Source organism: Gopherus evgoodei, chromosome 1 (assembly GCF_007399415.2).
Source record: "Gopherus evgoodei ecotype Sinaloan lineage chromosome 1, rGopEvg1_v1.p, whole genome shotgun sequence".
Classification (NCBI taxonomy): Eukaryota; Metazoa; Chordata; order Testudines; family Testudinidae; genus Gopherus; species Gopherus evgoodei.
This window is the reverse complement of record NC_044322.1, coordinates 297,770,736-297,783,630: the sequence shown is the minus strand read 5'-3', so window position 1 is coordinate 297,783,630 and position 12,895 is coordinate 297,770,736. Positions and strand designations below refer to the sequence as shown.

At 41.7% G+C, this 12,895-nt stretch overlaps 1 protein-coding gene across 1 annotated transcript in view; it reads left to right on the top strand.

The window, feature by feature from the left end:
- The window catches only part of TRHDE (thyrotropin releasing hormone degrading enzyme), a 330,847-nt gene that overhangs the window by 85,239 nt on the left and 232,713 nt on the right, over window positions 1–12,895 (top strand). Inside the window, 1 exon segment of the mRNA XM_030548722.1 lies at window positions 2,224–2,350. Coding sequence (XP_030404582.1) covers window positions 2,224–2,350 — 127 coding nt within the window.

Below are 12,895 nucleotides of genomic sequence, written 5' to 3'. Positions count from 1 at the left end.
CTCTGGAGGACAGGATTAGAATTCAAAATGGCCTTAACAAATTGGAAAATTGGGCTGAAATCAACCAGGTGAACTTAAATAAAGACAAATACTGCACTTTGGAAGAAAAGAATCTAATGTACAACTGAAAAAGGGGGAATATCTGGATAGGCAGTGTTACTGCTGAAGAGGATCTGGGGATTATAGTGGATCACAAACTGAATATGAGTCAGCAGTGTGATACAGTTGTGAAAAAGGTGCTTAAACAGGAGTGATGTGTGAATTAATAGGACTGAGGTATGTGAGACATGGGATCTAATTGTTCTAATCTCTTGGCACTGAAGAGGCCTTATCTGGAGTACTGTGTCTACTTTTGGATGTGGCACTTCAAGAAGGATGTGGACAAATTGGGAAGAGTCCAGAGGAGAGCAACAAAAGTTTTAGAAAACCTGACCTGTGAGGAAGGATCAAGAAAACTGGACATGTATAGTGTTGAGAAAAGAAGCAGATATGGGACCTGATAAGTCTGTGACGGGTTATATAAATCTCACACTAAATCTGAAGAGGTTAAAGAGCAACTCTGGACCCAGATGACCCTGTCGAGCCACACCTGCAGAGCATGCTTCAGCTGGAGGTGGAACTTGGAAGGGAAGTCAGACAATTCAGAAATGTCTGACAAGGCAGGGAAAAGAGCCTGCCCTGAGAGCTCCTAAGAAGGGATGCTCCAGAAGCCTCTCTTGGAAAAGAGACCCTGCCTGCTGGGCCCAGACAGACTGAAGGTGCAGCTGATCATCATTTTTTTAATTATCTTTTTGCAACAGATTGCAAAACTTGGACAATAGAGTGGGTTGAAGGAAGTGCCCAAAGGAGGGGCACTCCTGAGTACTGGACCTTTGATAACCTGACCAACCCCGTTTCACCCTAAAAAGGGACTGACCCCTAACCACTAGGCCACACTTCCAGCAACTGCCAACATCACACTGTCTTCAAATATGTTAAGGGTGGTTATAAAGTAGGCAGTGATCAATTGTTCTCCATGTCCAGCAAAGTAGTAAGAAGGACAAGAAGTAATGGGCTTAATCTGCAGCAAGGGACATCTAGGTTAGATATTGGTAAGTTTTTCCTAACTATAAGGATAGTTAAGCACTGGAATAGGCTTGCAAGGGAGGTTTGGGAATCCGCATCCTTGGAGGTTTTTAGACAAAGGTTAGCCAAAGACTTTTCAGGGATGATCTAGGTATACCTGATCCTACCTCACTGTAGGTGGCTGACCTCCTTGAAGTCCTTTGCAGCCCTACATTTCTATGATTTTTATAGCAGCTCATCCTCCCCCTGGTCCATTTTTGGGTTAGCTAGCACCACTAGCCTGACACAGCCATTGCCTAGAGGAGACTTTGATCCCTTGTTTTGAGATGTTGAAGTAGGCTCCTTGTCCCTTCTAACTCACATGTGTATCTCTGCAGGAGCTGGACACAGTGTAGTCCTAAATTGGAGTATTTGTTGAAGAAATTACCGTTCCACTTTGGATATCCATGCAGGCAAACAGCTGAGATTTTTTTACTGAACACATCAGTATCTGAATTTTATAAGAAGTATGAACAGCTTTAACTTATTGCATTCTGAAAATGGAGGCCTGGAGCAGTCAGACGGGCTTCAGGGATGTTAATTGTTTGTGTACATGAACGAGCTTATAAATGGTTGTTTTGGCAGTCTTATTTTGCTCATTGAGGATAGCTATATCAGTGCCAGAGAAAAGGAGGAAGAATGAATTATATTTTTTGTATCCACTCTATTAATACTTTCAGGGCTTGATATAATATGCCTTTAACAAACCATGAACTTCTTTCCTACTGAGCCACTGCATCCTGCCTACATTCAAAGTAAGCAGGGAACCATTATACTAATCCACTGTACCTTTGTATCTCTAGCAAACACATGTAAGTGATTGCTCTGAATATTTATTTTAATGCAAGGAGTGCTGAGTCTTTTATTTGGCAATGCATACAGTAGGAGATTGACTTTCTCAACTTTGTTACCTCAGTTGTGCAAGTTCTGTTCTTGCAGCAACCTCTTTTATTTTATTTTTTTTTTTTTTAGAACGGTATAGCTATAGCAGTAACATTTGGCTCTGTGAGACTAGAACACCCCAACAGCCTCAGAGTGGTTCATCTCTGCAGTTAGGATGGTTTAAAAACATGAAAGTGAATTGATTTTTTTTTTTTGTGTGGCTTTGTTTTTAATCAGGTGCGACTGTATGCACGACCTGATGCAATCAGAAGAGGATCTGGGGACTATGCACTAAATATTACAAGGAGACTCATTGAGTTTTATGAAGACTACTTTAAAGTGCCCTATTCCCTACCAAAATTAGGTAAGACTTTTCCAAGATTGCTGTTTGTCCAAGGGAACTCTATTCTAGAGATTAGAAAATAAAGTTGTTTTTACTGGTAGATTTCAATGTGAAGGATTTGGGGGTTCAGTTAGAAGGGATGTTGAACAGGAAATTTAATTCTCCTAAAGAGAAGAAACCAATTTTTCACCTCTTCCTCATCTTGCCTTTAGGTACAGCTACTAAACAACAATTGAATCTATTAGGCATTGAGACTCTAGAGAACAGAAGCTTTGCTAATCAGTTCCTGCTTTCCTGATGCTCAGCATGTTGGGCCACACTATCATTAAATAGCCCTCGGGTTATGTTTATTCAGTCATGTACATCTTGATTGCTCAGCTGCAGAAGGGAATAGAATTGAAAATAACAGTGGAAATGGGAAATTTACAACATTTAAAGAAAATATTTGTTGATTAGTATAGGTTCTTAATGATATATGCTTGACAATATTGCTGCTTATTGAAGAGAATTGTTGTGAGCTTATTTTACTGTTCAAGTGACCCAATTGTAAAAGCTATCAATTTTTTTCACATTTTTCTTCCCTTCCCTTCCCCCAACCTCTCACTCCTTTGAATATTTCACACTATATTACATACTTCCTCCTTAAGAGTAAGTTTGATCAGGCTCCAGAAAAATTTATTGCTCAGCAACAAGAGAGCTTGTATTTGATCTGAAGTGTTAGAGTTTGAACCACAGGTGTTCGTTCCAGGAGCTCAGGGCCTATTTCATTAAAGCACAAGCCTGCTGGGTAGCTTTATTAGTCTTACAGCTAATGGTGTAGCAGATAAAGTAATTAGTATTGTTTGAAGTGGGTGTTGCATGCATTTTAAATAAGAATGATGTGACTTTTTTGTCCTTTTTAAATGATGGGTTGCAAGCAGTGCTCTGTTAGAGGCATGGATGCTTATAACCATGGAACTCTCCTCAGACTACAGGTTACTGTTTGTATGTACTTTCATAACTGACTTTAGTATTGCCCACCCAAGGAATTGTGGCACTAAGGTCTGATATAAATATTATTGTGGGGACAGTGCTCAACCTCGGCTAGAGTAATCAGAAACTCATCAACATGACATGATGATGAATAAATCATGATTGCTTGACACTGGAAGTTCCAGATTCACTGGTTCCAAGTCATTAAAAGAAAAAATGAATATCTTTCTTCTCTTTGAAAATGTATAATTAGCAAAGAGACTCAGATTATTATTTTAGGTAGTTTTAAAATGGTCATCTGGAAATAGTAGGTAGAGAATGTGTCTACTTCTGTGCATCTTTAACAGTTAAAACATATAGCCTTTCATCTCAGTATGTTTTGCTTGTTGTTGCTACACAGTGGCATATTGTGTTAAAATACTTCAGAGGATTGAATGCCTTCCAGTCTAGTCTATTTATGGGATTACACTATAAAAATACTATAGTGAATTTGTAGTTTTTCTACTATAAATTATATTAAAATTACTAATTAATTTTAAAATTTAATACTATTAGGTTTGTAGTGTATGAAGACTTTGTTATTATGTAGTAATGCTATAGAAAATATAGTTTATAGGATGAAAAAAATAAAATTATCGTACATTCTGCCTATAATATACAGTTTGTTTAGTATAAGTATGCTAGGAAAAATGTCAAAAGTGCCTTTGTGACTTACAAAGGCAGATCTCATTGGCTTAGATTCCTAAGTCACTTTGGCATTTTTGAAATGTTGCCTGCTATGTGTCTTAGTATCGTTGTTTCCAGTCCAGCAAAGTTGTTAAGCAGGTGCTTAACTTGAAACATGTGGGTAATGCCATTGATTTCAGATGAAAAAGGCTGCTGCCTTTTTCAAATCTTGAGGATGGATGGGAATAAAAACATGTGAATGAGAGCTAGACAGGAACCCCTAGCATGTCTTCACTAGCAACGTTAAAGCAGTGGCAGCGCTTTAACATTGCTAGTGAAGACATGGCTGTGTAGTCGCAGCAGCTCTCCTAGCACTATAACAAACCCACCTCCACGAGGGAAGTAGCTACCAGCACTGTCTACACTGGCACTTTACAGTGCTGAAACTTGAAGTGCTCAGGGGTGTGAAAAAACACCCCTCTGAGCACTTCTTTTCATACCCCTGAGCAAGAAAGTTGCAGCGCTGTAAAGTACCAGCGTAGACAAGTGAGTGGAAGAACCAAAGTATAAGGGCTGTTATGTAATGGGACCAGCTATGAGGAAAAGGAGTGAAAGGTAGGTGTATTAGGGAGAATGTGGTAGTAAGAGAAACTTTTTCCTCACTTCTAAGTTATCTCAGACTAGTTTACTTCACTCAGACTAATATTGCCTCCACTACAAATGCTCATAGACTCCAGTTAGAACTAATTGAAAAGTGCCAATTACTTTATATGGGAGTTCTTATTTTTAAAGAAATTTACTGCAAAACATTTTTTTCAAATTGTTTTCAGGGTGAAAAAAATCAGTTTTTGAATAATGAAAATTTTTACTGACTAAAATTTGATAATTAAAAAAATTGGGTGAAAAGTTTCAATTTTTGGTTTTAGGATTTTTTTCAGTGACACTTGGTAGAAATTTGAAGTTTTCCATGAAAATAATTATTTTGGCTGAAACCAATTTGTTTAAAATGTTTTGATAATATTTTGACTAACTTTAGCTACAGCTTAACTTGTTTTCAGTATAATATGATACAAAATTACTTACTGGAAGATGAGTTATTGTATTAAGTGTTTTGCATGTTTCCTTTCATTCTCCTGTATCATTGCTGTGCATGTGTTTAACTTTTATGTTTTCACATTTCAGAGTCTCATTACTTTTATGGAAGTAATGAAAGTCAGCTGGCCAACTGCTGTCCTGTGCTGTGGTATTCTGTATGCATTATTGTTGTCTTCTGTGTGTTGTCATCAGACTGCCCTAAGCTTCTGTGCTGGTTAGGTCCATTTTCATGGGCTTTGATTTGTGCATTCCAAACTGGCTCCAGTTATTTGATCTTGCCTCAGAGTGGGCTAAGGTTCTTCATATGGACCAGTGTGGCTTGCCACTGTGGTTGTGTGATTTGTTTTTGACTGTGCCTTTAACTGCTGCCTGTACACAAGGACAACTGCTTGCAAACACTATTTGTGGAGTGTCTTTTGTGGACTTCTCCAGCTGTTCTGTGGCCTTTGGCACTACTAGCAGATAGATAGTAATGGCTTGGGATGTTGGCTCCATCTGCTACATCAGGTTGGACAAAAATAAATGATTAAAACAAAACAACCCAGATTTTTTTCATTTAAATTATGGGTTTATTTCTTAAAACTAAATCTGTTAAAATTCAAATTTAGTTTTAAATCTATGTTAAGGCCTAAACTGATTATAATTTATTCAAATCACTTAAATTGAATAAGAATAATATTAAGAAGTACATGTTTGTTGCAAAGCTATAAAGTAAGTTAAACCACTGAACTGCTGGAAGTTACTGGCTAAGCCCCAGGAACCAGAGTTTGTTGCAGGGATAAACCAGCTTTTGACAGCAGTAGCCCCTTCTGCAGATGCACAGAGAATATTTTTTTCATTTCACTTTATTCAACTAGTACTCTGTGGGGAATTTTGTGCCAAAAAATTAAATGCTGCACACTATTTTAAAATTCTGCAAAATTTGGCATATTTTATTTGTCAAAATAACACAATATAATCATGCCAGTTTCACTTATCTTGGTAATTTATTTCAAAATACCTGTCAGCAAGTATGTCTGCAATAATATAGACAAAAATAAAAGGTTCAGGAAATGTTTTTTTGACAGATTCCTTACTAGGAAAATTAATGTAGCAATTGAAATAATTAATTTAAACTGCAATACAGAAATGCAGTGCAAAGGCCTGAGGGAACCAGGGGTAATGGAGGAGCTGAGGGAGAGGGAAAGACCTGGAGGGCTGTTGGGTCTGAGTGGGAGAAGTATGGAGCAGTTACTTTTTGTGGGGAGAAGGGATTGTTAGAGAGTTGGAGAGTCTCCCCCGTGCAGACCCTGACTGACCTCTAGCCTCTTCCATTCACTCAGACACTTGTCCCTGCATTCCCTGTTGTGTGTCCCTGCACCCATCCCCCTGTCCCTGTGTGGTCCTGCAGCCTCCTGCCCCCCATCCCCATTTGGCCCTCCAGCCCCTGGCTCAATGCGTCACCTTACTAGACCTTCTGAACCCCAGTCTGTGTCCCTCCAACAGCCCCATGTGGCCCACTCTTCCCCCCCCGATATCCTGTACCTCCTAACCTGGCTCTGCGAGGCAGCATGCTGTGATGAACCTAGCTGGATGCTGGTGTTACTACTGGTCAGCTACTGCTGTCTGTTCTGGTGCCACAGTGGCTTCTGGTGGGTGAAAGGCAGGACTGCAACACTTCCTAGCAGAATATATTTTCTGCTCAGAAAAAAAATATTCTGTGCTAGACATGAATTCTGCACATGTGAAGCAGTGCAGAATTCACCCAGGAGTGAACTAGTTCAGTTCAATGACTAGTTCATTCAAAATTTAAAAAAACAGTTGGAAATTGAGTAAAAACTAGGTTGAGAGGGTCAGGTCTACTAGTTCTAAAACTTTGAAGGCCATAGTAGCCATCAATAGAAAAAAATCAATTCAATTCACTAACTCCAGATAATACTTCCTTTATTTAATAAATCACTTAGTTTTAAATGCCAAACATGTTTTTATAAACTTTTTAATAAGGAAAAAGTTTGTCTAGTATTTTTAAGGTAGTCTTTTTTAATTAAAATGCACTTTTTGTTCATTTGAATTTGAATTTCCATTCAAATAGAGCTTGACTCAAATCGCAAGTAAAATTTTAATCATATAGTAAATAGAAAATGATGCGTGATGCATTTCTTAACATAAAAATACAAACATTAAGAATTTGAATAAATGTAAGAACTTAAGGACAGCCATACTGGATCAGACCAAAGGTCCAACAGTGGCTAATGTCGGATGCCTCAGAGGGAATGAACAGAATAGGTAATCGTCAAGTGATCTATCCCCTGTTGCCCATTCCCAGTTTCTGGCAAACAGAGGCTAGGGACACATCTCTGTCCATCTTGGCTAATAGCCATGGATGGACCTATCCTCCATTAACTTAACCAGTTCTTTTTTGAACCCTGTTATAGTCTTGGCCTTCACAATATCCTCTGGCAAGGAGTTCCACAGGTTGGTTGTGCATTGTGTGAAAAAATACTTCATTTTGTTTGCTTTAAATCTGCTGCCTATTAATTTCATTTGGTGACTCCTAGTTCTCGTGTTATGAGAAGGAGTAAATAACTCTTCCTTATTTACTTTTGCCAAACCAGTCATGATTTTATAGACCTCAATCATATCCCTCTTTAGTCATCTCTCTTTTTCCAAGCTGAAAAGTCTCAATTTTATTAATCTCTCCTCATATAGCCATTCCATACCCCTAATCATTTTTGTTGCTCTTTTCTGAACCTTTTCCAGTTCCAATATATCTTTTTTGAGATGGGGCAAACACATCTGCCTGCAGTATTCAAGCTGTGGTCCTACCATGGATTTATATAGAGGCAAAATGATATTTTCTGTCTTGTTATCTATCCCATTCTTAATGATTCTCAACATTCTGTTTGCTTTTTTGACTGCTGCTGCACATTCAGTGGATGTTTTCAGGCAACTGTCCACAATGACTCCAAGATCTTTCTTGAGTGGTAACAGCCAATTTAGACCCAATCATTTTATATGTATAATTGGGATTATGTTTTCCAATGTGTGTTACTTTGCATTTGTCAACACTGAATTTCATCTGCCATTTTGTTGCCCAGTCACCCAGTTTTGAGAAATCCTTTAGCTCTTTGCAGTCTGCAGAGGTGGCTCTAGACATTTCGGCGTCCCAAGTAAGGCGGCATGCCACAGGGGGTGCTCTGCCAGTCGCCAGTCCCACGGCTCCGGTGGACCTCCTGCAGGCGTGCCTGCAGAGGGGCAGCCGTGGGACCAGCGGACCCTCCGCAGGCACGCCTGCAGGAGGTCCACCGGAGCCGTGGGACCAGTGGACCCTCTGCAGGCATGCTGCCGAAGGCCACCTGCCTGCTGCCCTCCTGGTGACCGGCAGAGCGCCCCCTGCGACATGCTGCTTCAAGCATGAGCTTGGCATGCTGAGGCCTGTAGCCACCCCTGGCAGTTTGCCTGGGACTTAACTATCATGAGCAATTTTGTATCATCTGCAAATTTTGCCACCTCACTATTTACCCCTTTTTCCAGATCATATATGAATATATTGAAAAGGACATGGCCCAGTACAGACCCCTATGGGACACCATTATTTACCTCTCTCCATTCTGAAAACTGATCATTTATTCCTACCCTCTGTTTCCTATCTTTTAAGCAGTTACCAAGCCATTTGAGGACCTTCCATCTTACCCCATGACAGCTTACTTTGCTTAAGAGCCTTTGGTGAGGGACATTGTCAAAGGCTTTCTGAAAATCTAAGCATACCATATCCACTGGCTTCAACTTGGCCACATGCTTGTTGACCCCTGTAACAGGGTGCTCCCCTGCTCCTGCCCTGAAAGCTGCCACCTCTGGAGGGTGAGGAGCCCCGGTGGGCCAGCCTCTACTCCACCCTGGTCCCAAGGCCCACAGGGGATATCAGTTGGCGGCTCCTCCATGGGGCTGTGAGCACGGGCGTGTACTTGGCGCGGTTTACCCCTGTCCCGGACACCTGCCCCTTCTGCGGCGTGAGGGAGACCCTGGCGCACGTTTACTTAGAGTGCGCCAGGTTGCAGCCCCTACACCGGCTCCTCACAGCCATCCTCTTACGTTTCTGGTTACAGTTTTCCCCTCACCTCCTTTTGTATGCACTCCCTATCCGTGGCCCCACAAAGTCCCGGGACCTCCTGGTCAACCTCCTCCTCGCCCTGGCGAAAAAGGCCATCCACGCGACCAGGGAGGGGAGGTTGGCCGATGGAGACTCCGGTGACTGTGGGGCTTGCTTCTGCTCCATGGTCCGATCACTCATCCGGGCGGAGTTCCTCTGGGCGGCGTCCACTGGCTCCCTTGACGCCTTCGAGGAGCAGTGGGCGCTGTCCGGGGTTCTCTGCTCGGTGTCCCCGTTAGGTTTCCTCCTTCTGACCCTTTGACCTCACTCCTGTCCCTGTTCTTTTATTAGTTGTCCCCCGCACTCAGTGGGTTCTGTGGCCCTGTGGTTCCTCCCCTTAGGCTGGGGGAGGATCCTTTAGCAGTGGGCAGGCCTTGCCTGCCCACTTCCCAGACACCCAATAGATAGGCTGGGCTGATTGGGGGAAGTGGCTGCAGGTGGGGCCACGCCCCAAACAGACTCAGCTGGCCCTATAAAGGCAGAGAAGCCAGGAGCAAGCAGTCTCTTTAGCTGTAGAGTGAGATGAGCCTGTCTGCAGGGAGCTAGTCACAAAGTACCTGAGTGGAGCAGGAATAGGGACAGGCTGAGGAGCTGGGGAGCTTCAGCCTGGAAAGCCCCAGGCTGCGGCCTAGCATTAGGCTAAAAGGTACTGGGGGTTGCAGAGGGCAGCTCAGGGGTAGGCCAAGGCAGCAGATCCAAACCCCTTTGCCTATGATGAGTGGCTGATACTGCAGTCTGCCCCAGGGGGCTAGATAGAGACTGGGCAGTAGCCATTACTGAGGTGAGGTGGGGATAGAGAGTGAGGGTTCGCTGGGGAGGGGATGTCATAAACAGATTGTTAAGGGTTAATGTCTCTTCTTACCTGTAAAGGGTTATAAGCAGGGAACTGGACACCTGACCAGAAGACCAATCAGAAGACAAGATACTTTTAAATTTGGGTGGAGGGAAGCTTTTGTGTGTGTTCTTTGTCCGCTGTGTATTCTTCTCTCAGAAGGTCTGAGAGAGACCAGACATTACTACAGGCTCTCTAAGTTTCTTTTCCAATAGTAAGTAAAAACAGGTGGTGTAGGTTTTTTTGATTGTTTTACTCTATTTGCAATTGTGGATCTGGCTGGTTAACTTTTATATGTGTAGTTGCTGGGAATATTTTGATTTGTATTGGTACTGGGGGGAAAGGTCTCTTTCTGGTGTCTGTAAGCTATAGGACCCTGTAATATTTACATCTTGAAGTTACAGAGAATTCTTTACTTTTTTCCTTTCTTTTATTAAGATTTTTTTTTAGAGAACCTGATTGATTTTTTTTTTCTTGTTTTATTCCAGGGGATTGGGATAACTCACCAGGATGGGTGAGGGGGAGAGATAGAATCTCTCTGTTTTCCTTGAATCTATTTGCCTCTTTGTGGAAGGGAAGGGAGATGCTTCTCTGTATGGTGATTTAAGAGGTTGGATCAGTATCTCTCAGGATAGCCCAGGGAGGGAAATTCTGGGTGGGGGAATGGTTTTTCTCGTTTTAAGAACCCAAGGGATCTGGGTTCTTGGGGTCCCCAGGGAAGGTTAGGGAGGTCAGAGTGCCCCAAAACACTATTTTTGGGTGGTGGCAGTGGTATCATATCTAAGCTGGTAATTAAGCTTAGAGGATTCAGGTGCTAGTATCTCATTTTCTGAACTCTAAGGTTCAGATCTGAGAGGGAATGCTACGACAGGGGAGACCCTAAGAGAAAGAGGTTACTGCCAGGGGCAGCACCCCATGTAAAAGGGCTCTGGGTCCAGGGAGGGACATGGGCCAGAGGACAGGTAGATCACCGGCCTTCAGAGGGCGCTCCAGAGCTGGAATGGGCTAATTCCCAGGAGTCACTAGCAGGAGGTGCCGCAGGGGTGAGTCCGCTTGTCTACAACCCCCTTAAAGAATTCTAGTAGATTGGTGAGGCATGGTTTCCCCTTACAAATACCACGTTGACTCTTCCCTAACAAATTATGTTCATCCATGTGTTTGATAATTTTGTTCTTAACTGTAATTTCAACCCATTTGCCCTGTACTGAAGTCAGGCTTACTGGATTGTAGTTTCTCAGATCACCTCTGGAGCCCTCTTAAAAAAATTGGCATCAAATTAGCTTTCCTCCAGTCATTTGGTACAGAAGCTGATTTAAATAATAGGTTATAGACTACAGTTAGCAGTTCTGCAATTTCACATCCGAGTTCCTTCAGAACGCTTGGGTGATACCACCTGCTCTTGGTGACTTCTTGTTCTTTAGTTTTATCAGTTTGTTCCAAAACCTTCTCTAATGACACCTCAATGTGGGACAGTTCCTCAGATTTGTCACCTAAAAAGAATGGCTCAGGTTTGGGAATCTCCCTCACATCCTCAGCCACAAAGACTGAGGCAAAGAATTAATTTGGTTTTTCTGCAATGGCCTTATCCTTGAGTGCTCCTTTAGCATCACGTTCATCCAGGGGCCCCCCTGGTTGTTTAGCAGGCTTCCCACTTAACCTTTTTTAGCTATTACTTTTTGAGTCTTTGGTTAGCTGTTCTTCAAATTCTTTTTTGGCCTTCCTAATTATATTTTTCACTTCATTTGCCAGAGTTTATGCTCCTTTCTATTTTCTTTTTTAAAGGATTCTTTTTTTGCCTCTCACTGCTTCTTTTACTTTGTTTAGTCACAGTGGAACTCTTTTGGTTCTCTTACTTTCTTTTAATTTGGGGCATACATTTAAGTTGAGCCTCTATTATGGTGTCTTTCAGAAATTTCCATGCAGTTTGCAGGGATTTCACTTTGGGCACTGTACCTTTTTAATTTCTGTTTCACTAACCTCCTCATTTTTGTAATGGACATTTCTGAAATTAAATGCTACGGTGTTGGTCTGCTGTGGTGGTTTCCCACTACATGGATATTAAATTTAATTTATTATGGTCACTGTGACCAAGGGGTCCAGGTATAGTCACCTCTTGGACCAGATCCTGTACTCCACTTAAGACTAAACCATGAATTGCCTCTCCTCTTGTGGGTTCCAGGATTAGCTGCTCCAAGAAGCAGTCATTTAAGGTGTGAAGAAACTTTCTCTCTGCATCCTGTCCTGAGGTGACACATACCCAGTCAGTATGAGAATAGTTGAAATCCCCCATTACTACTGGTTTTTTTATTTTAATAGCTCCTCTAATCTCCCTGAGCATTTTACTATCACCATCCTGATCAGGTCGTCGGTTATATCAATATCGTCATTTAATACACGGCACTCTAGTTCACTCATCTTATTATTTAGACTTCTAGCATTTGTGTATAAGCACTTTGAAAGCTTATCACTTTTTAGTTGTCTGTCATTACATGATGTAATTGAATAGAACTTCTTTTCATTTGATTGTTTCTCATCACACTACCTGTATTTTATCATCTTCCATAACATCATTTTATCATCATCATCACCTTTCCTCCTTACTAGGACATAGAGAATCTCCATTAATAGATCCTCCCCTAAGGGATGTCGCTGTCCGAACTATGTGCTCTTCTGTACTTGTAGGCTTTTCCCCAGTCCTTAGTTAAAATTAAAAAGGTCGTAGAGCAGTTTTTAAAGTGCCAGCAATCTGGTTCCATTATGGTTTAGGTGGAGTGCCCATTTTTCCTGTATAGGCTCCCTCTTTCCAAAAAGTTCCTCAGTTCCTAATAAATCTAAATCTCTCCTCCATACACTGTTGTCTCATCCACACATT